Source organism: Nycticebus coucang, chromosome 23, assembly GCF_027406575.1.
Source record: "Nycticebus coucang isolate mNycCou1 chromosome 23, mNycCou1.pri, whole genome shotgun sequence".
Taxonomy (NCBI): Eukaryota; Metazoa; Chordata; class Mammalia; order Primates; family Lorisidae; genus Nycticebus; species Nycticebus coucang.
Genome location: NC_069802.1, coordinates 21,075,060 through 21,100,811, shown reverse-complemented (window position 1 = coordinate 21,100,811; position 25,752 = coordinate 21,075,060). Strand labels below are relative to the sequence as shown.

At 36.4% G+C, this 25,752-nt stretch overlaps 1 protein-coding gene and 1 pseudogene across 4 annotated transcripts in view; one reads left to right on the top strand and one right to left on the bottom strand.

The window, feature by feature from the left end:
* Nucleotides 1-25,752, top strand: part of PCDH7 (protocadherin 7) — a 422,039-nt gene that overhangs the window by 211,256 nt on the left and 185,031 nt on the right. For 2 of the 4 annotated variants that reach the window (XM_053577816.1, XM_053577817.1), the window contains exon 3: nt 14,335-14,430. The exons of the other annotated variants lie outside the window; for them this stretch is intronic. In XM_053577816.1, the coding sequence (XP_053433791.1) occupies nt 14,335-14,423 (89 nt within the window). In that variant the 3' untranslated portion in view covers nt 14,424-14,430. Of the gene's footprint in view, nt 1-14,334; nt 14,431-25,752 lie in introns of those variants that run through there. 4 annotated transcript variants of the gene reach the window in all.
* LOC128575976 (60S ribosomal protein L7-like) lies at nt 1,730-2,473 on the bottom strand (annotated as a pseudogene).

Sequence of the window (25,752 nt, the reverse complement as noted above, 5' to 3'; positions counted from 1 at the left end):
AAATTTCAAACTAAGCCAAAAAATTCAGCTAAATGTGTAAACAGAGATTTTTCTTACTAATTTTACTTTGTTGGATAAACACCAGAAAAAAATACTTTCATACCCACATCACTACTTTCAAAACTGCTAGACAAACTATTTATATAATATGTGATTAAATTAGAAAATAGCTTAGCTATTTCCAGACATGAGCACAAATATTTTTACCTACAACGCAACTCTCTGCTCCCTGCAACCTCCTTAGAGAATATTATTTTAATTATGCTACCAGTGGATCTAAGTTACTGAACTTGCTCAAACTTGCTTAAGAATAAGAAGCTTCCTTAGCGACAATAACCAATGAAAATAAAATGGAGGGCGGTGCCTGTGGCTCAAGGAGTAGGGCGCCGGTCCCATGCGCTGGAGGTGGCGGGTTCAAACCTTTCCCCAGCCAAAAAAAAAAGAAAAGAAAATGGAAAAGAATTTTAACATCCCCGGCATGAGGAAGTTACAGGGAATATATATTATACACACTAACGAACTTGCAAAGTTCTTTATTTCTAATTGTTATGTCTTATTTAGTCGTTTAATAATTCAGAAGATACACCTTGCAAAAGTGGATTAGTGATGTAACTGGAGCTAGCATTTCAGATACTATAATAATTTTTTTTCACTAAAGTAAGAATGTTGTGTTTTTTGTTTTTTAATTTTTTTTGCAGTTTTGGCCAGGTCCAGGCTTGAACCCACCACCCCTGGTATATGGGGCCGGTGCCCTACTCCTTGAGCCACAGGCACCATCCCAGAATGTTGTGCTTTTTTACTTCCACATATGGAATCACCTGTAGGAACACACCTGCAGCAAAGATGATGCATCTTTTATTGTAGGATTAGGTAAAAACACTTCCACTGAGAAGCCGGCACCTGTATTTTGCTATTAATAATAATTGACCCAATCATTAAGCAACTTTCAGTCCCCTTCTTCCCCTGCTGTTCCTTTGTAATTATCATATATATTTCACTATTAGTGGTAAGGCTTTTATTTCCTCCCTGGGATGAAGGCAAGGCATTTCTGAAGTGGTTAGGGCAATTGCCTTGTCTCAGTGTGTGGAGGGGGGAACCCAGAAAACATAATATAATTGCATGTAGAGACGTCTGCCTCTGAGCTGGTTTTATTTTAGTAGCTTGAGAAATATTACTACACATTATTGCTCAGATAGACATTCTTTCTAAGAGGCAGCTACTGCCGTTGATTCCCAAAAGCTAAAGGATTTATTCTAATATTTTTGTGCTTCATTAGCTAGGTTCTCTAGTGATTGGATTTTATGAACTATCTACTTGTACCTGATATTCATTTCTAAACCATTTGGAGGACAAATATTTTATCTCCTAGATCAGCATGTAGAGCATCTGACTTCCAGTTACAGAATATTTTGGATACTCATTCTGAAATTTATGAGTGAAGTTTAGGAAGGCTTAGCATTGCTAACTGGGGAGACGTGCACACACACACACACACACATACACACACTGGGTCACACATGTTAAAGCACATCTTGGAAATACTTTGAGTAACAACTGATGCTTTCAGAAAGATTTTATTTTGAAAATGTTCACTTAAATAAGTCAACAGTTTCATATATTATAGGCATGACTGTCTCCTATTATACTGAGATTTTATTTTTTTTTCAATTTGAAAGCTGTCACTGTTTATTAACTGACCTGATTACAAAAAATAATCAGAGCAGATACCTTAGTTCATTCTTCTTTTAAGCCTATTGATTTGGTCTTCCCTGTTACCACCATCTTCAGCTTCTACAAAGTAGATGGACTTTTTCTTCATTCTGTCCCATGGAGATGATAACTTGAAGGGCCACAGGAAGTTATTTGCTTCTTTGATGCGTTTCTGAACAGTGTAAGTCTCATGAATCAGATCCCCCATGCAGATGATGCCATATTTACCAAGAGATCAAGCAATCGAACTGTTATCAGTCAATGCAATTTGCTTCTTACTGACTTTGCCGTAACCAGGCTTGTAGATTAGCACATTTACTGACTTCAGAGTTGGGTACCCCCCTGCAATATACCGTGCTACCATCCTCAGCATGTTAATCGAAGCCATGTTTAGCTTAATGAAAGTTCCATGAAAGATCTGGAGAAGGCAAGGAAGCTGTAACACCTTTCCAATCCATGGACGCGCACCACCCATTCCTCTGATCCTGATGACATATGCTATTTTGGGCTCGGCAGGTACACAGAAGTTGCCAGCTTCTCTTGCCATGCCAGCCATCGAATTTCAGTTCTGAAATCTGCCAAAATTTCTATGATAATGCCCAGCTTTTTCATAGATAAGCTTCCTCCTTGCCTTTCGAAGCATCTTTGGGTCACGCTTCTTTCTCAGACACTTTATCTTCAGCTTTGCGACATTCTTTTGCTTTTTCTGAAGGGTTTCTGGCACAGCTGGCACCTTCTTTTTCTTCTCTTTGACACCCTCCATGATTCCAGCTGGAAAAGAGCATACTGAGCTTTCTGGATTATAAAATTAAGTAATACTTTCTAAATTCAAGTAAGCTTTATTAAATTGCAAATATAAGATTTATAGCACCTAGGCCTTAAAATTGGGGTCATTTTCTCTGATTTAACATGCCAGTCTGGAGTTTCATACAATCTTTTAAGTAAAATACTGACACAAAAAAGGAAAAAAACACCTGTAAGGTTAACTTAAAGCCATAGTTTTCTAATGCCTTTTAATGTTTCCCCCCCTCAAGAACAAGATGTGTATTTATATACTGACAATATAAACATAGAAATATACAAAATATAGATTGAGAGTATTTTAAAATATTGCTTTATGGTTATTTCACTGGACTGCCTAAATATTTCATCATTTCAAAATACCCTTTGCACTTAATGCTCTGGTTTTCTTTAAAAGGGATGTTGTTTTTTGATATGAGCCTAACAATCCCTAGGAGCAATTAGACCTGGCTCTGCTAAGGTGCCACAGGTGGCAACAAGAAACCCTGCACCCTGAGACTGACGCGGACAGTTACTATTTCAAGTTTCTGTTGAAAACAGATGATAATCCGATGTAAATGTGTCACTTATTTATAATAACCTTTTCAGGGTTGTGGTATATTAGGCTTTTCATGTCTTTTGTCTCAGCATGGGAACCTAGCCATAACTCTGTCCTTGGCTTCTCCAATGTCTGCTGTAATGAAGTCCTTCTGATACTACTGGTAATAAACCTTCATGGCAGCAATCCAGGATAGACCCTACTGATAACTGAATTCTCCTTACTAGTGGATTATATTCTCACGAGACCCCTGCATAGCTCTTTTCCTCTAGAGTTAAGGTTTTCATGTGGAAATACTATTTATTTATTTATTTATGTCATTGAACCGTCTCCCCATCATGACTAAGAAAATTGCTCCATAAAATACTTGGTAATGTAAATGTGGGAATGAAAGTTATATATCTGATGATTTATCAAATTTATGGCTTGTAGGAACATGACTGTCTCTATAAAGGAATCTGAAACACACATTGGAGACTGTTCCTGTAATGCCTGGTAAAAATGGGCTGCTGCTGTAATATGCAATCTCCAAAGCAGCAACCACTCTAGAATTATACCTATGGCATTTCTAATCACACACGGCTTTGCAAATCTAAATTTGAGGTAGGAAAATTTTCACTAGGCATTTATTTTAGAAGCCCTTGCTCTTCCACTGAGGATAATTATTCCATATGCACTCCTGCATTTGATGTATTTCTTTGCCTATTTCTCTTATTGGCCAGAAATGGGAAGGTCCGTTAAAAGTGGAAAGTTCAATTGGATTCATGGTAGAGGAAGGAAGGATCATGATTGATGATCACAAACCTGGAAACTGAGACCAGTGATTACCCCAGAATGAGGAACACTGGTGTGGTTGGCAGGAGGGCTCAGGGCTATGCCAATACTCTGAACATGCATTTGACAAATTGACATATCTCTTACCTCTTTGTCTCTCAGGCTTTAGATTTTTTAAAGTATTGGTCCACATTTTAAAGAATGGATTGCTTTTTCACGTCTTGAATTAAAAAAAATAATGATCATAACACTTTATAAACTGCTTTTGATTGAAATTCTACAGAGAAATTCAGTTTACGTGGTCAAAAAAAATTTTAATTTACAACTCTACTGAAAATAGAAAAGCAAGCCGGGCATCGTGGAGGGTTCCTGTAGTGTCAGCTACTCGGAAGGCTGAGGGAAGAGGATTGCTTGAGCCTAAGAGTTTGAAGTTGTTGTGAGCTATGACATCACAGCACTCAACCCTGGAGCAACAGAGTGAGACTCTGTCTCAAAAAAAAAAAAAATAATAATAATAATTGTTAATTTTGGGAAGCTTCTTGTAATGAACTCTCATTAGTTGATGTGCTAATTGCTATTATAAAAATCAGGAGATGTACTCCCAGCTACTTGGGAGGCTGAGGCAGGGGAATTGCTTAAGCCCAGGAGTTGGAGGTTGCTGTGAGCTGTGATGCCACAGCACTCTACGGAGGGCCATAAAGTGAGACTGTCTCTACAAAAAAAAAAAAATCAGGAGATGGCTAACCACAAACTGTATGATTATAGAAATTATTATTATAGAAAATTATTATTTTTTATAAAGCAAGAAAGATATATGCTAGCAGAGTTCAAAAATCCAGTATAGCTTGTGCATTTTGTACTAATAGACTAAGGCAAAGATTTAGTTTCTTGTTATACAGTGTTCTTAAACTATTGTTTTTTCTTTCTTTTTTTTTTTTAATTAAATCATAGCTGTGTATATTAATGCAATCACGGGGCACCATGTACTGGTTTTATATACAATTTGAAATATTTTCATCACACTGTTTAACATAGCCTCCATGGCATTTTCTTAGTTATTGTGCTAAGGTATTTATATTCTACATTTAGCAAATTTCACATGTATTCTTGTAAGATGCACCGTAGGTGTGGTCATTTTTTACAGCTATGATTTTTTATAATGAAATCAATGTGACACTTGACTCATTTTGAGGTCTCCCCTCCCCACCCCAGCCATCAAATGTGTTGCTTAACTAATGTATAAAAGAGCATGGATATAGGGCTTGGGGAGAAGGAACAGGTCCTTCCTAGATATCAGCAAACCCACATGCTGTTTATTAAATTTGATTATAGTCAACCCATTCCGACAGCTGATTGAAAGAAAACGAAATCAGCAATTTTGCAGAAGTATGAAAACACAAGCACATGTACCCCACCATGCAGTGTTATCATCTGTCAGATTTCTCAAGAGTATACCATATTTTTTAGGCTTGAAATAAAACACTACGAATACATCCATACATAATGAAATAGGATATATGCTTGGAGGAAATAGCATTGCCCCAAGTTAGCATTTTAATTCATATAATTTAAATGACAGTATTGAAAAAGGTATTCACGTGTATTAACTGGATTCCAACTTGCAGCGGGCTGCTTCCTCTCTAATTGCACATGAATCTGTTGCACCAAAAATAATTTTTTAAAAAAGTTTTAGTCAGCATCTCAGATGCTTTATCCTCAAAGAACAACTTGTATTTTAAAAATAAATGAAAATGCATTAACTAAGAACAGTGTGAGAAGCATTTCAAGGGAAGGATAGGGTGAACAGACTGTTTTACTTTCCTTTCATTCCACATATCTATGAATAATCATTCCTTGAAGTTTAAAATTATAAATAACAGTGTAAAGTGGAGTTATTTCTACTTTACGAAGGAAATCATCCATTTTGTTTTCATTTCCATTTGAGTAAACTCAAAATGGCTTTGTATACTTTCTGGTAGTCTTATTCAAGACTGAAGCATTTTTGACAAAGGAATGTTTCCCAATTGTGAGTAGATTATTATATGTATGTGACTAAATTGACTCAGAATTGACAACTGTTGTTTGACTTGGCACAGTTAGAATAGGGTAGTTGATACTAAGAGAAAGGGGGTCACAAGAAAAATGGTAAAGGCAATAAATTTAAAAGAAGAACCTCTATGTAATGAAGGTATTGTTGCCATAAGCTGATTACTCCACTTCCCATCCTCACATACATGCACACAAGTAAGAGATTAGAGATGAGGTCAAAATTATCATCTAATTTTTAATTTTAGCTTCTGAGATAGACATTTGTAAATGCTAATTGGATTTTAAAAACTGGCTCCTCGCATGTAACCTCCATTTTCTGTATTTACAAAATCAAACATCTGAGGTTATAAAGCGCATGACTAGTTTATTGTGATCATGTTAAAATAAAATTATTTTGAGAATATTTTCTAGAATTATTTATATATACATCGAGAGGAATGGATATGTGCTTATCTTTACTAAATGTCATATCTACTACTTCATGTTACAGGATGTCATGAGGTTAGAGACCATGTTTCCTTGTTTATCATTATATAACCAGCTATTAGGACAGGGCCTGGCTCGATAAATATTGCTGAATTAACTAATGAATAAACAAAAACTCTCTGGGCCCAAGGTTTACTCATAATATCCATTATTTCTTTTGCTTTAGTGCTTTATTTTCTTTGCTCGCTCTCCTGATAACACAATCTGTAAGTTGAGTTGGTGTGGCAGAGAAATTAGTCAAAGTGATTGGTTAGTATACATATCCATAAAAAAGATTATATAAAAAATAGACTAATCTTAAACTCTTTCTAAAGCCTTGATGAAGAGTGTATTTTCTATTTCAAAATCATGCTTCTTTACTAAGTACATTATTCTCTCCATTGTCCTAACTAACAAAATTAAGTTGCATTAATGGAAAAATCTTTGTACTTGAGAAATGGCTAATCCCTTAAGGATTTCAGGGGTCAAGGACAGAGGCGTCTGTGTGGTCCACACCGATTATAGAGAAGAGTCCTAACATTCTGTGTGTACTATAGCCTTAATAAAATTATTTTCTAGATGACCTGCTACCTATTCATAAACTTCATGAATAACTCCAGGTTAGGAACATTAAAATTGCCAATTCAAATTCTTAAACATCACAGAAATAATATGATTAAGTATTTATCTATTCATATATCCATTCATGAAGTCACTTACTACTAAAATATAATCAAAATGTAATTTCAGAGGCAGCTGTAAGACTCAGGTCTGGAGGGTGGCGCCTGTGGCTCAAGGAGTAGGGCGCCGGTCCCATATGCCAGAGGTGGTGGGTTCAAACCCAGCCCCGGCCAAAAAAAAAAAAGATTCAGGTCTGGAAAACCTCTCTAAGCCATGGGAGGACATTAAATTCCTGACTTAAGTGGGTTTTCTACCATCTATTTTTTCTTTATACATTGCATTCTATTTTTATGAAAATCCTGGTATACTTTTTAATATTATGGTTTGTTTTGTTTTTTTTTTTTTCCCCTTTGGAGAAGGTAGGCTGACACTGGGTAGAAATCAAGATATGCTATCTGTTTGCTAAGGTTTGCATATGCAATGATTCTCTCTTTGAGCTTCTGAGGTAGTTTATTTCATGTTATCACGTTTCTGTTTTGTAAATCACTTCCATTCATCTTGAACCTTCATACAATTTTGCTTCATTGCTGCTCTTTCCACTCTTGTTTATAATTTCCATCCTCTCCCTACCATCTCACAGTTCTCTAAGCTCTCAGCATGATAACCAATTCACTCTTTTTAAATATGCAACAAAACCAATATATTACTGCTGGGCTAATTAACTGCCACATGTGAAAATACATTGCATATTTCATTTCACTTAATCCTTGCTACATTCTTAGTATGTAGATTTCATTTTTTTGCATGGCAGGTAGAAACCTGGGGCTCACAGACCTTGTGTGGCTTTCTCCAAGTCACACAGCCAGTGAGTGGCTAAGAAGGAGTTTAAACAAAATCTGTCCAAGAAAAGAAACTCACATACATTCTGTTACATCAGGGTGTCCCTCTCCCAGCCTTTCTTTCACTAGGATGGTCTTGATGTCTTTCACCTGCGTCTCTTCCTTGCTAGCCAACCCTCATTTTAAGTTTCCTATAAGTCATGCCTCTTTTTCTGGAGCCCTCGCTGACCGTCCCTTGCTTAGCCCTGTACATATCACAGCTCTGTGGGAGCACCTGTCAATTAAACATTCCTGTATCTTTCCTCTTGCTCACATGAGGCCTCTATGAGAGCAGGATTGTTATTTTCATTTAGTTCAATATTGAAGGAGCTTACGCTGGCAGTTCTCAAAGTCAAGCTCTCTCAAACTTCCGTGACGTGGAATCACTTTCAAAATAACATTAGGATGTTATTTACCCATTTCTCCAGAGTGGTGGAATTCTCCTGAAGCTAAATGCCCCGAGACATTGCAACACATTGATTTCAGAGCAAATACTAGAATCCAGTTAGCATCTAATATTGTAAGCTACTCATTAGAGAGATGTGCTAAAGTGTAAAACAGGTGTCACTCTTCTCACCTCTTTTTTCCCTTTAGAAAATAGCATTTTAAATACAAAAATATTATTTATGTCAGCAAAAAAGGAATTTATTATTAGGTAGGTTAAATTTCTGTCTTAAGTAGGTTTCTACCATCATCTAATATATTTATAATTAATTATTTTTAAAGTGTTTTCAATTTTAATTTTGAATGTATTGAAAATCAGCAGATATATTCCTCATAAGCAAAAGCTCTTTGGATCCTCTGTAGTTTAAAAAATGCAAAGGATCCTGACACCCACATATTGAAGATCTGGCTAAAGCATTGTCTGGCCCAGATCAAGAGCACAGTAAATATTTGAAGTACAAAACTGAATAATCAAGTTGATAAATAAATACAGTGGCAAAGATAAATGTTCTACTGAGGACTTAGACTTTTCATTATTTTATAAATTGACTCTAGCAAAAATTGTAAGTCAAGAAGATAATGAGAAAAACCCATAATAAATACGTTCTTTATGAAAAAGTAAATTTAGAACATTATTTCAATTGAATAAGGTCAGAATTAATTAAAATTACAATTATAAGTAAATGTTATTCAATATACTATCAACAATTAACCAGGTAGTCAAGTAGCTTATTAATTTTTATAAGGGAAATAGTGGATCAGTCTATTATGGCTATGTTATGGATTTTTTTGAGAGTGGGCTTATAAGACATTAGAAATTTGCAATAAAAGAAGGAAAATATAATAGATTTGCCAGATTTTAATGCAAGATTTTAATGCAACTAAATCTTCAAATTTTAATAAAATTGTCACCTTTATACAAATATGAAGCTGTGAAAAATGTATCACAGCTCCAGATTTGTATATAGCAACGTGCAATTATTACAAAAATTACTGTTAAGGAGAAGGTGTATAATATTAAAATTAATGAGCAACTTTGGGGCGGCGCCTGTGGCTCAGTGAGTAGGGCGCCGGCCCCATATACCAAGGGTGGCGGGTTCAAACCCAGCCCCAGCTGAACTGCAACAAAAAAATAGCCGGGCGCTGTGGCGGGCGCCTGTAGTCCCAGCTGCTCGGGAGGCTGAGGCAAGAGAATCGCATAAGCCCAAGAGTTAGAGGTTGCTGTGAGCCATGTGACGCCACGGCACTCTACCAGAGGGCAGTACAGTGAGACTCTGTCTCTACCAAAAAAAAAAAAAAAAAATGAGCAACTTTGGTTAAAGACAAAATTAAAGGAGTATTTTATATCTCATTCTAGATTTGAGAAATTTTAACAACATATACACATACTAGTATTAATCCATCATCCTCCAAACTGCTATGCCTGTTGTGTATATGTGGGTATATGTCTATATATGAATATATCTCAAATCCAATTATAATGTAATTTGGTAATACCAGCTAAGGTTAACACCTAATTTTTTTTTATTCTTTTCACTTATATCTTCATTGTACAATTGTTTAGTAAAGTGGACAGCTGGTATTATGAAACATTTTTACTCAGCTCATTTTTATTATGCTATACAAGCTAGGTATATAAAATCTCAGAAATACAATCCATAGTATAGGATACCAGAAACACTGCTAGTCCTAAAAAAGAGATGAATATTGGATTAATAATCAAATACTGTTTCATTTTTGTTCGATTGTAATTTTTACTTATTCCAAAAAAAAAAAGCTCCAGACAATGCCTACGTAATGATGATTTTCACAAGTATTTTCCGTTTACTTTCTTCCATCTGATCTCAGTAAAGTCCTGACTGATAACCTCACCCAGGGTTTATTTGATTATATTATTTTGCAATTTGAAAATACTGTTTGTTCTTCACTTTTAAAGAGGCTCAGGCGGTGCCATCTGTGTGCAGGAGCAGCGGCTTGAGTCCTGTAAGAATATGTCACATTCCTCCTTTGCCCGGTTTTCCTGACTCCCCTTCTCCACTGCTGCTCCGACCAGATTGACCTTAATTCTGTGGCACAGGAGTTGGTGCGAACATCCCGCTCGCCCCCAGCCCTGCCCCTGACATTGTGGATATTGTGATTAATATTGTGCAGCCACTGTTCTCAAGAAAGAAGATGAAAGAAAACCTCAAATGTCTTAGGGCCTGGAGGAATTGTCTACTGTGGTCCCAGAAGCCCTTCAGATGACTGGGACAGACCCTGGGAAAGTTTCAGAGTCAGATCCGGAGAGAAAAATATCTGTGTTTCCAATTGTTAGAGAAAATTTACTTTTAAGATAGACCTCACTAGTAAGATAAGAAACACAATCTGTTATCAGGGGTGTTTATGCAGTAAAGTAAGAGCCTTTTCTCACACAGCCTTATACCAGGCACACAGGTTTTGACAAAGGTTTAAGAAGGTTGATCAGAGAGCAAGGGTCTGACTGCCTAATTAACCTGTCTGTGATAGACTTATATATTAATTTTTAATGTCTCTTTCCTACATGCCAAGGTTGTGTTCTCTTGTTCCTCCCACCAGGATAGCCATTGTTCTTGGAAAAACTGACTCACTAGCACTCAATAACCTCCCTCCCACCATGCTGGTTTAGGGAGTGTTGACTTCCTGAAAACTTTTTCTTCCATTCTTTTATCCCTACTCCGTCCTCTCTTTAAGAAGCACCCAAGTGTTATTCTTGTTAATAAAGTTTACCCCTGTTTTTTTTTTTGCTTTTAACTCCTACCTTCATCAGTATCTAGCCCTTATTTTTGAATGCCACCCAAGAATACCTGCCCGGAGGTCACCAGGCAATGCCCCTCTGCTTCACCAGTGTAGTTTGATGGGTGTTTCCTGTGCTAAGTTCACGGTATTGGTATTGGTGTCAATATGTTAATATCACCACTTCTAGCCTGATTATGGATTTTTCCAAAAACAGAAAGTAGAAGAAACATACTTTACACTGATCCAACCCACAGTATTCTGTATGCTATTCTTTCGGTTTCATCTAGGTAAGGGAGACTTTCTGTTCTTTTGTGAAAACAAACTCATTCCTGACTCTTTATTATCTATATGTCTCACTAACAATCGCAAACTGTCTCTTCATATACTTCTAATTTTCCGGTATCACAGGGCCTGTTTTCCCATTTTACTATCACCATGTGAAAATCTTTCTTATGCAATTGTCCATTAATAAATTCCTACCGAATACCTCATGGGAATGAGCAATTGTTTCATTATCCTGGCCCCTACACTTCAAATATATATCCCTTTTACCTCCCCCATCCAGAAATTTCTAGTTTCCACTCTTTAAAAAAAAATTTTAAGTCATCACATAATCATATACATTTATGGGGAACATAGAGATGTTTCAATACACCCAACCTATACTGATCACATCAGGGCAATGAGCGTATCCCCCATCTCAAACATTTATCAATTCCTTGTACTGAGAACATTTAATAACCCCCTTCTAGGTATTTGAATCTATATATTATTGCTGACTGTACTCATGCTATAGTGCAATAGAACTCCAGAACTTAGTCCTCTTATCTAACTACAGTTTTGCATCCTTTAACAATCGTCCGCCTATTTTCCCTTCCGTCCACCATTCCCACCCTTTACTGTTCTCTGCTTCCACTCTACTTCTGTGAGATCAACTTTTCTCAGCTTTAGGATATGAGTGCTAATGTGTGGTATTTGTCTTTCTCTCTCTGGCTTGTTCGATTCATTTAAATTCCCCCTAAATCATTTGGGTTCTGCTTTTACATTGCTTATGCAATTCATAAACTCAGCTATTTTAAAAATCACTTTTATTAGTTATTATATCTTGATAAAGTATACTATCAGTGTGCCTCTATAATTTCTATGTATGTATTTTCTTTTCAAATTTTCTCACAAGTATACCTTTGCTACTTTTTGTAGTGTGAATTTATAACATAAATAGCCCATAATAATCGACCCTTCCTAAGGCCAAAGGAAGAATTTACTACATATAGAAGCCCTTAGGGACACTTTTGTAAAACAAATAAAATTAAAATAAGCTGAATTTCATGATACATGCTACCCTGCTTTCCCGAAAATAAGACATCCTCCGAAAATAAGACCTACTTACAGGAAAGATAAGACATCCCCTGAAAATAAGACCTAGCGCATCTTTGGGAGCACACCTTAAAATAAGACACTGTCTTTTATTTTTGGGGAAACAGGGTATTAACAGGCCACAAATTAAAAGTAGGTGTGTTGATTGTTTTTTTTTTTCCTTTTTGCCTTTGCGCTTTCCACTTATGACTTTTCCAAAGACAAAATGTTGATCCCAAACTAGTCACTCAGAAATATTTAAATATATAAATAATTAGCTTTAATTTAAGAAATGTCATATTACTAGAATATGTAAGTCTTAACTTTACAAGGAGATACAAACTTTAAAATATTATTTATTACATGAATTAAATTTAAAAATTAAATACAGAAACAAAACACATATAAGAACCAAATACAAAGCTACCAAAAAAAAGTTCAATCAGATAAAAATTGTTAGCTACTTTGAGTTACTGCTTTTAGTTCAGCAGACCGAGGTATTACATACACTTTCAGAATTCTTTGACGCTAATCACTTACGATAAGCAATTGGACTCCAAATTTCTCAACTCTAGGGCTGAGTAATACTATTGCCTAAAAATTAGGTGGGTCATGTTATTTTAAATAGATGTAATGGGTAACAGTAAGCAGTGTGTCAAAGACCAGAGCAGTTGAGAAATCGGAAAATTTTATGACACTTTGTCTAAACAGGATTAAGGCAAGGATTAAGGATTAAGGATTATCATGCTCCAAACCCCAAAGATCTTTGTGAGAGCTGCTTTCCCAAACATTGGGATTAAAGGTTAGAATCACATTCAGCAAAAAGAATGCAAACATGGGCTCACAAAAAGCCCTGTCTTTAGAGAAAAAAAAAAAAAAACAGCATCCTAGCTCTTATGTAAGTAATAGACTAAGAAACTTATTTGTATGAGAGCTCAACTTTTCTTTTCTTTAAAAAATAGTAACAATTCTTTCCTATGTTTCATTTTATCTAATAACTTCCTTTCTTCTTAAAATATACACCTGATTTTTGCAAGTTTATCTCCATTATGTACAAAACTTTCTCTAAAGAAACAGCTTAAAAGAAACATTTTTTTCACATACATTTCTCTTTGTATTTACATATAAACATACAAAGTGAAAGATTTCTTTAAAAACAAATACTAAAGAGAAAAATCTGTAGCAATGTTTGTTCTCCAGGTGTGATATCACATAGTAGTGAAACAACTCATCATTACTAAAATTCACATAGCTTACTGTTACACACTGCTTATTAAAAATGCAATTTATTTTTATACGATTCTGTATATTTACTTTTAAAAAATGGCACAGTCCAGATTAAACCATATCACTAAAAAATGTCAAAAAATATGAATATTTTTAAAACTTTTATTGCTTTGACTTGCAGTTCATAGGGAAGCAAGCAAATTTAATTCTTTTTTTGTTAACTAGTTGAGATTGTCTTGTCAAAACTGCATATCCTAAGAGAACGTTAGAGAAAGGTGCGTTGTGAACAGTTATGTAGCAACTGCATAAAGGCAGAATAAAGAAATGATAATAATCCTACTATATGTTGAGAAGAAAGCACGTATCTATTTGGTATTAGGTTCAATCTATATATTTTACTTAAATCTGTCCTACAAACAACATGCCCACATCTGAATTTTCTGCAAAGTGAGCATAAGGTGGTAGCTGATGACGTATAGCAGTGACTGTGCTCGGGACTTGGAGAGTTCAAATTGTAAGAGTCTTCAGGGTCACATCTTTGAAAATACCCTATGCATTTAGGTTCTCTTTGAAGTGTATCTGGCTTTAAACAAAAACAAGGAAGCAAGGCAGCTCAGGGTTTTTGGAAATGGTTTTGTTGGCAAGGTGTATGGATGGACACCGTGGTGGAGGGCTGCTGACTTGCCCTTTACATATTTCCCCGTCTCCCTTCCCCAGGTGTTGCTGCCATCACTACCTTTCCCTTCCTCCCCTTTCCTCATGGCAAGACGCATGGAAGAAGAGTGCTGTTAAGGCCTCTCCATTAAGCAGCAGGTATGGTGGTTCTCATGAACAGGGCAGCGGCCTCTTCTGCCTCCTCCACCAACAGTCTCTCTCTGACATTTACAAGATGTGTTCACCCACTGCACAGAGCCTAAAATATGTTTATCTTTACATAGTTCATCATATTTTGCATTTCCTGATTCCCTGCTCAGTGGTAGTTTTTTTTTTTTTTTTAATGTAAAGAATTCAGAAAAATTGGGCGGCACCTGTGGCTCAGTGAGTAGGGCGCCGGCCCCATATGCCGAGGGTGGTGGGTTCAAACCCAGCCCCGGCCAAACTGCAACAGAAAAATAGCCGGGCATTGTGGCGGGCGCCTGTAGTCCCAGCTGCTTGGGAGGCTGAGGCAGGAGAATCGCGTAAGCCCAGGAGTTGGAGGTTGCTGTGAGCTGTGTGACGCCATGGCACTCTACCCGAGGGCGGTACAGTGAGACTCTGTCTCTACAAAAAAAAAAAAAAAAAATTCAGAAAAATTAATGATATAATTCTTAGAGAAAGTTGTTATGCAGTTTCCTCAACCAATCGTATGGGAAAGAAATGGAACTTGTGGGCGGCGCCTGTAGCTCTGTAGGTAGGGTGCCAGCCCCATATACCAAGGGTAACGGGTTCAAACCCGGCCCCAGCCAAAACTGCAACAAAAAATAGCCAGGCATTATGGCGGGCACCTGTAGTCTCAGCTACTGGAGAGGCTGAGGCAAGAGAATTGCCTAAGCCCAGGAGATGGAGGTTGCTGTGACCTGTGACGCCGTGGCACTCTACCAAGGGTGATAAAGTGAAACTGTGTAAAAAAAAAAAAAAGAAAGAAAGAAAAGAAATGGAACTTGTTTGTATAAATATGCCACTCTCAATGTTCAATAAGCAATAGTAATATGTCATACCTTTGAAAAGTGTAAAAGAGTAATATTTGGTGTATTTTATTTCAAAATTCAATTATAATAACTTGCATTTTCAAAAACATTGTACAAAACTGTAGGCATATTAATTATAATACTTGCATATCTGCTTATAGAAAAACATGTGTATGCGAGGTCTAATAACTCTGCATACCCTCTAAAACCATGCCATTCAGATGAGAGGGATAATTGCAACTTTGTGCAACACTTTTGTCATCTTTGCTGGTGGCATTTGAGAGAGACGGAGGGGACTGTTTCGTTCAGTCCAAGATATCTGCCTTTCAGGGTGCTGTGTGTTGAAAGGAGTTAGTCCCTCGGGGCTCAAAACTCCAGCGGAGTCATAAGCTATAAAACATGAATGCTCAGTCCTCACTAGGAAACACCCCTTTCTTGATTTCCTTTCCCACTGGCAGAACTGGTCCTCCCAGCTCCTGCAGGGGCTTGTTTTAAAGATGGATCAGGCTCTCCATTATGTTGTGTGACTCTCTAGGTTCTTTGAGACATATGACTAAAATGTGCCTTTGGGCTAGAAAGATTATTGGCAGATGTATTTAAAAAAACAACAACACTGTGTCTACAGGTGTGCTTGCGCGCGGCACCATTATTTGTGGATTTGTGGTACTCTTTACAATGACAGCATGATTAAGAAGGGTCTGTGTATATAAAGCAAACCATTTTGATTCACATGCATTTTCACTGAACTTTAAAAGGTCACATTTAGTTCTTTCAACGTACGGAAATGCATTGGAATGGCAGGAAAAGTGCGAAAATGGATGTTGGGTTTCATCTTTAACCTCCATTTGGAAATGTGCAGCTTCCGGCTGGATAAAGTTCTGGTCTTGGTTTCCCTCAGTCCCACTTCTGCCTCTGTGTCCAGTCTTCCCTTAGGCTCTAACCCCGGGCGCCCACTGTGATTAGTGAGGTGCACATTTCACATCCCCAGACCGTGGCAGTTGTGTTGCTCCAGCTAGAAAGTGCTTTGCCCAGGCCAGGCTGGAGACTTCTCAACAATAAGAGCAAACACACCCTGTGAATTGACTGTGTGCCAGGCACAATGTAGTGAGCTTAACCTCCATTTTCTTAATTCATTCACACAAAAGAACATCATGTTAAACGTTATTATTTGTATTTAAAAAGTAAGAAAGTAAGAGTACTGAGTCTTGGAGAAGTTGAACATCTGCTCCGTTTGACTCAGAATTGATTGAAGTGGGATGTGTCTGATAATTTTCTCCTACTTCCTCCCAAACAAAGCAGCACTCTTGTTCACTCAACTTGGTGTTACAAGAGGACAGTGATTTCATCTATCCTTTGTGAACAATTCAGTGTCCACAGTTTTTGTTACCCACTGAAGCCTGAATAAATGAATGAATAATGATATGTGTGTGTCTATATACATATATATATATATTTTTTTTTTTTTGAGACAAAGTCTCACTATGTCACCCTCAATAGAATGCATGGTTTCACAGCTCACAGCAACCTCCAACTCTTGGGCTTAAGCATTTCTCTTGCCTCAGCCTCCCAAGTAGCTGGGATTACCAGCGCCCACCACAATGCCCAGCTATTTTTTGTTGTAGTTGTCATTGTTGTTTAGCAGGCCTGGGCAGGGTTCGAACCTGCCAACCCCGGTGCATGTGGCTGGTGCCCTAGCCACTGAGCTACAGGTGCCGAGCCATGAATGAATATGTAAAAAGGGACATTTGTCTTTTTCATCTAAACATGGGCTCTTTCCTCCACTCTATTTTTATTCCACTTAGCCTGTGGCTCATGGTCATTATTAGCTTTACATGTGATTCAGTATACCCTCTATAAGAAATTATTTATTATTTTCCCCAAATTTAGGATATGTAATTAAAAAAGGAGTATAAAATAATTGCATCTACAAGAGGGAAATTGATCATTCAAATTATATAAAATTCATCAATTCTGATAGTAGGAAACACAGGGTAGACATCCTGTATCTCACATAGGAAGAAGAAAATTCAACCAAAATGTTCTAAAGATTTGAGGAAAGGAAATGAGAAAAATTATGTGTTACATTCTAGGAAAATAGAGGAATCGTGCACCAAATAGGAAAACGTAAATATCAGTTTATCATAAAAGAAAAAGAAAGAGGAGAAGTTAAAAAAGTATATGAGGAAAAGAGGCCAAACCAAGGAGAAAAAAAAAAAAATGTTTGAGGAAAAAGAAGTAAAATGATTTTGGAAAAAATGAATAATTTGAAAAGGAAAAAAAAACTGAAGGAAATATGGCATTGAACAGCCAACACCGAAAGGATTTTAAAAGAAGATAAAATAAAAAAGCAAGAGAAGAAAACAATCAATGCAGGTAGAGAAAAAGAATGTTATGAGTTTGTGTTCTTTTGATTTTTAGAAACGTCTTTGTGGTAAAATGGAAAGAAAATGAACAATTTAAGATGCACTGGTTTGTGTACACTGTGCTTCTTTAGTAAGTTTTCTGTAGGAACAGTTCTTCTGAGGGTAAGATGGGGGCTTCAGTATTAATTGGGAGGTACACATTTAGAACTAAAAGTTTGTGTCCGGAGACAGAAATACAACAGAGATGAAGTTTGATGGAAAATTAGTATTCAAGGCCAACTGTCTCTAGTACCCTCTCCATCAAGATAATCATAAAACTAATCCCTTAGTTGTTTGAATTTAAGGATTATTTCTTATCTTTTTATTTATGTGAAGTGCCTGGAGCATAGAATAAATATTTGCTGAATTAGTCATGGAATTTTAACAGTGGATAGAGAGAGAAGTGGTCAGCCAGACTAGTCTTAGGTTGGGCACACAGCCCTCAATTCCACTCATAAGACTTGCTCGTCTGGGCCGCGCCTGTGGCTCAGTGGGTGGGGTGCCGGCCCCATATACCAAGAGTGGCAGGTTCAAACCCAGTCCCGGCCAAACTGCAACAAAAATATAGCAGGGCATTGTGGCAGGCGCCTATAGTCCTAACTACTTGGGAAGCTGAGGCAAGAGAATTGCCTAAGCCCAGGAATTGGAAGTTGCTGTGAGCTCTGATGCTGCAGCACTCTACCAAGGGCGATAAAGTGAGACTCTGTCTCTACAAAGAAAAAAAAATACTTGCTCGTCTAGGCCTGAATAATTCCAGTGATACAAAATACAGAGGTATCTCATTCTATTTAGGGACATCTTTAACTTCCAAGCTTTTATTATATTGAGCCAAGATTTACCTTTCTGTAACATGAAGCCTTTTATCCTGGGTTTTCCCTCTGGGAATGCACAGGACAATTTGTATTCTTTTTACAAATGAAAGTATTTCCAGACGTAAATTCAGACGGACACTGTGTCCCAACGTCTAGACACCAGTATCTCTTCCTAATTGCTTTCGAGTCTGCAGCCTTAGTCTTCATCATTTTTCTAGGTTACTTGGTCACAGACCACGTTAGTATTCTGGTTATTTTCATTTTCTCATTGAATGCAAAATGCTTTTTCATAAGACAAGAAATTCAGGATGGATTCCCACAGTTTATACCCTTGTATTTAGTTAGCTTGAGGAAGCTAACATATCCATTTGAATACCATCAGAAAATAAAAAAAGGAGGTTCTGTTTAAAGCTGCTTGTGGTTGAGATGTAAATTTGTACATAACAAAGGGATAATTTGCATAATATACAGTATATAAGTAAGAGAATACACGAATGTATAAATATGATTAATTTAAAAAATAATAGCATTTGACGATGAATTGTCAGTCTTTACATTTTGCTTTATAATTGAGCATATATTTTTGTTTGATTTGGATGATTGAGGTGAATGACTCTTTGCCTAGGAAGCCCGTTCATCATTCTAACATATTTCACACTAAAAATAAATATAATATCCTTCATTGTATAATAATATCTATGGAAGTAGAAGACAAGTGAAACAGAAGCTATTCTTTCAAGGCATATGGTCTTGATTGACTAGTAATATGAGCTCATATTTAACAATATGGTGTATTACATGGAGGTCAGAATAGAGTGTAAGAAAGATTGAAAAATGTGGAATGCACGGGCTGTCATATCTGCACTTTCCCTAATGAAAGTTACTGCAAAGTAAATTCTTCATTTATGTGAACTCTTACTTACTGCCAAATTGCTGTCAGTGTCCCCTGGGGAGTCCTATTTACGAATAGAATACTGCACACTCCCTGAGACCCTGCACATTTGACTTGCAATGATCACTGACACAGAATATATGGCCTTTTCTAGAACTGGGAAATTTAATTAATTTTCTGGCAGAGAATATGTTTTATGCCAGTTCCCTTTTTTCTGACCCTACCCTAGATTTCCATTTTCAAATGTGCTTCATATATTATGAACCGGTATAGTATAATCTTAATGAAGGTCTTCCATATGGTAATTACAATGCTGTACTTTATACGGTAGTCGCAAAAGCTCCATGCCCACATGAATTCCTTCTCTACAATACTAAATGTCACTTTGTAAGTTGTATGAATATATGTACCTCTTTCTGCTTTTTTGACATTTAGCTCCCAAAGCAATACCTTTTAAAGATTTGATTCTATATGAGATTCTTAGGCAATATTTTCAAAACAGTGGGGAACATATATCTGCTTTGCTTCTCACTGTTACGCTGTGTGCAGTGTCTTTAATTTCACACCTCTCACTCTGTCTTTTGGACTCATAGAAGGAGGGGATATGGCTTTTATGGGATATGAATCTTCTGGACTCATAGAAGATCAGGAGATGTGACTTATTCACTTAACCTCTCAAAACCTCACTAACTTTACGGAAATGAGTGCTATGGACTGGCTCATCTTTAAAGTACATTCCAACATTCTATAGAATATGGAAGAATAGGAATTTGGGAAGTTGGGATCTTGTTCTAGGTTTGCCAATAAACTATATTTAACCTCCCCAGAGCATGGTTTCCTCAGCTACAAAAATAGACCAAGCCAGATCAGAAATGTAATCTTTCGTGATAACATGTGTTGACTTCTTTTTCTTTCTCGAGCTATCTCTTGAGAAGGATTCTGGGAACTTGTTTTGACTCAGTGCCATGGAGTTCTGTGATCATGGGAGCAGATTCCTTTTTATGTCATGGACTTGTTTCATAAATTGTAAGAATGCCTTTCATTCAGGAAGAATAATTTTGATCATTTTGATTTTAAGTGGCCATGTTTTTCTTTGTTTGATGTATGTACTGAGACTTCTTATGGTTAAAGATATGTGAATCGTTTTTCACATAAAGTCACTAATTTTTCATTTGTGAAACCACCTCTTCTTTTGTTACCTGTAGTCTACACTCTCTATCTTCATTTTGAATACTATTTCTTTCATGCAGTATAGAAAGTTTCATAAAAATTACAATGAAGATGATTCCAAAAGTAATTTAATGATAGTTTCAGCTTCTTAATGTGTAAAACATAAAGTATTCATGTAGAATCATAAGATATTTTACTGGGAAGAAATTATGGAAATTTGCCATTATGAAATCCAACGGAGCCGAAAGCACCTTTTTCAAAGTTGTTTAGTTAGAGAGTTGTGATGCCGATTTCCTGAACACCAGTCCAAATCAACCAAATCTTTGTAGTAGCTAGCTTAAAAGTAGAAATCTTGGCAATTTTGATACTTTATTTTGCATCCTTGAGTTCACTAGTTGTCTTGAATCTTCAGAAGAACTAGGAAAGCAATTCAACAATTTGGTGCAGGAGAAACAAATCACGAGTCAGCACAGCCTCCTGTGTCCTACAAAGTGGAGGAAGGCATTACTAACCAGTAAGAAATATAGTTTAACTTAAAGTCAGGACTACGTAATCTGAGCACCCCATTGCGTTGCTGTGGACACCATAGAGTGTAACACGCCTACATGTGACAGCAAAGAAAGCAGAATGAGTTACCCAAGCAGTCCCATCATAAATGTTCACCAGACTCAACCATCACTAAACCCTGCCCCACCGTCCACTCTAATCAAGGTAACAGGAATCCACTGAATATATAGAACATCTGACTATAAAGAGAATCGTTAACACAAGCACATTAGCTGATCGTAATGGTATATTAGTAAATTGACAAAGAAAAATTGTCTTTAGATACCAGTAGGGCGTAGCATTTTGATTCTTTGTGATCTAGTTTCTTAGTTGAGGATAGTAGCAACGTAAGCCAGTGTGTTCAAGTAATTAATGAAGATATTTTTAAAGAAGGAAATGTAGATCTAATATTGATATTGTGACGCATTTGTGAGGATAGTAGAAAATTTAGTCTAAATGCTATAGGCTTACTGGTCTCTATATTTATAACGAGGGCAAAAATGAGATTGGAAGGGCTGATTGTTTTACCATAGTGTTTTGGATCATTTATTTTAAAGATTTTTTTCCAACATAGCACCTTACTATCAATGATTTTTTCTTATTTTTGAACAAGTTATTAAAAATACATTGCATATTGTATTTTTTCAATATATGAATTAAACAGCTTTTACACTCTAAGGGCCTTTTTGTGCATCTGTATAACACATTACTCTCTGGTTGCTGAAGTTCTGATTTTATCATGGAAATCTAACTTTCAGCCAGCATGTGAATTTGCTTTACTGAAACCTTTGCTGGGTCATGTTAGGATAGAGGAGAAAATCCAAGTAGTTTTGTCTTCAGTACAAGTGAGAACAAAGGTAGAAATCAAATGATTTGGTTTTGTTTTGTGACACTTGAACTTCAGCAAATTGGGATTATTCTTCAGGGACCAAAAATATACATAGGATTGTGATAGGTAGAGGGTATTCGTGTGAGAAAGGAAAGACAGAAAGAGCTAGATTAAAACCAGGCAGAGGGGCGGCGCCTGTGGCTCAGTGAGTAGGGCACTGGCCCCATATAACGAGGGTGGCGGGTTCCAAACTGCAACAAAAAATTAGCCTGGCATTGTGGTGGGAGCCTGTAGTCCCAGCTACTCGGGAGGCCGAGGCAGGAGAATGGCCTAAGCCCAGGAGTTGGAGGTTCCTGTGAGCGGTGACACAACAGCACTCTACCAAGAGCGATAAAATGAGACTCTGACTCTACCAAAAAAAAAAAAAAAACAGGCAGAACAAAGCACATGTACATAGAAAGGATCAGGGAGGTAGGAGGTTAAGGTTATTATTATTATTTTTAATACCCTTAACTTCTAATTAGTTAGCCAGATAGTTTGTCTATTTCTTGAACAGCAAGTGCAATAGGAGGAATTGAAACATAGGAAACTAAACTGAAGACAGAAGGAGACCAAGGGTCCATATCTATAGATGTTCCGTGTAGCTAGCTGAACAGACAGGCTTAAAAAATTTTTTCAGAATATATGTGTCATGGAATGTGTGTGAAATGGAAGCATACCATCATATCACACACGTGTCAGAGAAAACAGAATTTACTTATGGCCATTGTGGTTGCCCTAATAGCGTTGTCAGAATCATATAGAGCGCAAAAGAATTGCATCTATGTGTATTTAAAAGATAATGCATAACATTTGGAGATTCAAATAATAACTTTAGAAAATAAAACATACTTTAATCAAACTCTTAACAAGTCTCTTAATTTTTAGAAGCATTTTACATCATGAGCAAACATCTTCATGTATTTTTCGTCAAAGTACTTTAAATGTTTAATCATATTTTAACACAAGACATTAGTTTCATCAGAAACTGAAATGGTTTACAACTGAAATACAATTATAGCACATTATATTTCCCTTAAAGATATAGCATTTTGTTTGCTTTTAAGAGAAAATTTTGGTGGTTATCTAAATTAAAAAAAGTAAACCAGTCATTTCATACAGCAGGTTGTTGCTGTGTTTGAAATAGCGTCTAGAAAAGACAAAAATCAAATTCTCTTATTACAAAATTGAGAATAAATTTTTAAGAAAAGAAAAAGTCTCATGAACAGATAAACCATGAAAACGTTTTACATAGTGGCTAATAATACATATTTTCAATCTTAGGTGTGCTTACTAGCCATTATATTTTAATATACCCAATAAGTAAAGTTAAACAAGAAGATAGCAATGATTTAAAAGTTTCTTACGCTTTGTTTCAGGGAAGCATGTTTTCAATCTTGTAAGACTCAAAGTGCTAGCTTAGTAAAATTGGATGGTTCTACAAGTTTAAGAAAATATTGAATCACCTACAATTTGATACAGGAATCACCAGTGTTTTCCAATGATACTATAATTCAGGTGTTTCAGTGACACTTTAATATATGTTTAGCTTTTACCTGCAAGTATAGTTTATTTATGAGATTCAGTCATGAGAATGGCTGTTTTTGAAATTTCCTCATGAATTTAAGGACACTAAAAGGAGCATTGGAGGAATATGAAGGTCTTTTTCTTTAAGCCAAAGATTTATTATAAATAACGGCAAGATTTCAAAGTGGTTTGCGCTAAGCTAATGCGTGGTATATACAGCACCATTAGTAATTAAAGTTATGAACTATTTCCTGGGCTCTCGTAAAGTCTGAATGTCAGACATATAAATTAGTTTGTCTTACTGGGTGAATTATAACTTTTATAGAACAAGGTAGAATTAGAAATCTTCTCATTACTGAGCGTTTGGGGGAAAAATAAAATACGAACTATTATTAAGTGTTGTAGAATTTATTTTGACAATAAATTCTGCAATAATTTATATAAAAGTATGTTTCCTATAGTTGCATGAATATTATAAGTAAAAGGTATATATTACTGTCTATTCCAGAAGGCCGATGGCCTTAAAGTGTTTCTAGGTCACTGCAGTACTGCACTGTCACCGTGACGATGACAACTAAGGATTTACTTTGTGGGTAATGAAACTTAGGTACTTAAATGACAAATGAAAGTTTCCTTTTATCTTAAAGAGTTTACTATAAATTTCTGCCTTCATCTATTTTAGTAAGTGTTTTTTATTTATTTGTCTCTTTTACTTTGAATATACAATCGAGAGTTTCCATTTTATTTAGTGGAAGCTCTAAAAGAAAAAGGCCTTGGACATAATAAATGAGTGACTAGGGACCCATGTGCTTACCCTGAATTGCTGCCTATTAAATTTTGATCGTCTAACTACTCAGAAGTTCTGTTTCTTTCACCTATGAGATGAGAACATAATAACCTACATTAAGATGCTAATAGTTTGTGCGGAAATTATACAAAGGTTTGGAAAGAAAGAAGAAAGACGGGGAGGGAAAGAAGGAGAGAAGGGATAGGCTCGGCGCCAGCCACATACACCGGAGCAGGAGGGTTCAAATCCAGCCCTGGTGCACCAAACAACAATGACAACTACAACCCAAAACTAGCCAGGTGTTGTGAAGGGCGCCTATAGTCCCAGCTACTTGGGAGGCTGAGGCAAGAGAATCGCTTAAGCCCAAGAGTTTGAGGTTTCTGTGAGCAAGGATGCCTCAGCACTCTACCAAGGGCAACATTGTGAGACTCTCTCAAAAAAAAAAAAGAAAAAAAAAATGGGATGGAAGGAGGAGCAATGATTTCCTAGTGATTTATGAAAGGATCGGTCCCCTGTGCAAATTGGAGATGTTATACCCGGAAAGGGCGTGGAAAAAAGATGCAATAGAATTTTTACTGTTAAAATATGAATCTTTATTAGGTGGGCTTAGAGAAATATACTTTGGGGAATGAACTGGAAAGTGAGAGGTGGCCGTGGCCCTTACAGACACAAGAGTAGATGAAGCAGTTTATAGAAAAGCCAAACACTGCCCTGGGATGTCACTTCCCACTGCTGGCTGTGGGGGAAGCTCCTTTGGCACAGACATATTTTTAGAATAATTAATAATTCTCACAAAATGGTTACAGAAAAGATCCTGAGAGGAAATTCTAGGGTACATTTCATGCTAAATGTTAGAGGAATAATCATGATGTAGAGATGAGAGTAAAAATTAGGTGAGAATTATTAATCCTCAAGTACTAGTTAAACAGAATCTTAAACTTCTTTTGCATCTTACTGTCTCCCCCCGGATTTTCTTGGGTGTTAAAAACACAAAGCAATTTCAGCTGTTAACGGAGCTTCCTGCATGTTTCATGTGAACCTCAGTTGTAGTCACATGATTTTATGAAACATGACTTGAGAAAATAACAGTAAAAACATACATGAGAACAAAAATATCTCAGATGACTTAAAGAGACATAAAAGGTAGCATTAAAATGTTTTAATTTGAGTAAACTGCGTTAGCCCTTTGGCTACAGAATTTAAAACGTTAGCTTTAATATCATTAAAGAGTCTCAATGGCAAAAATATACGGATTAAGATGGAAAGAAAGCATGGTTATTATTTCACCTTGAAAGGAAAATATGTAGATTTATAAATCTTCTATAAAAGACCATTTTCTCTTTCAAAAGATCTTCTCTTGCCAAATGAATGCAGTCACTTGTTATATCTTTTATGGGAGCATTTATAAAGTACTTACTATAGTCTTAATAATACTATTTTAAATTAAAGAGTTCCATTCATACT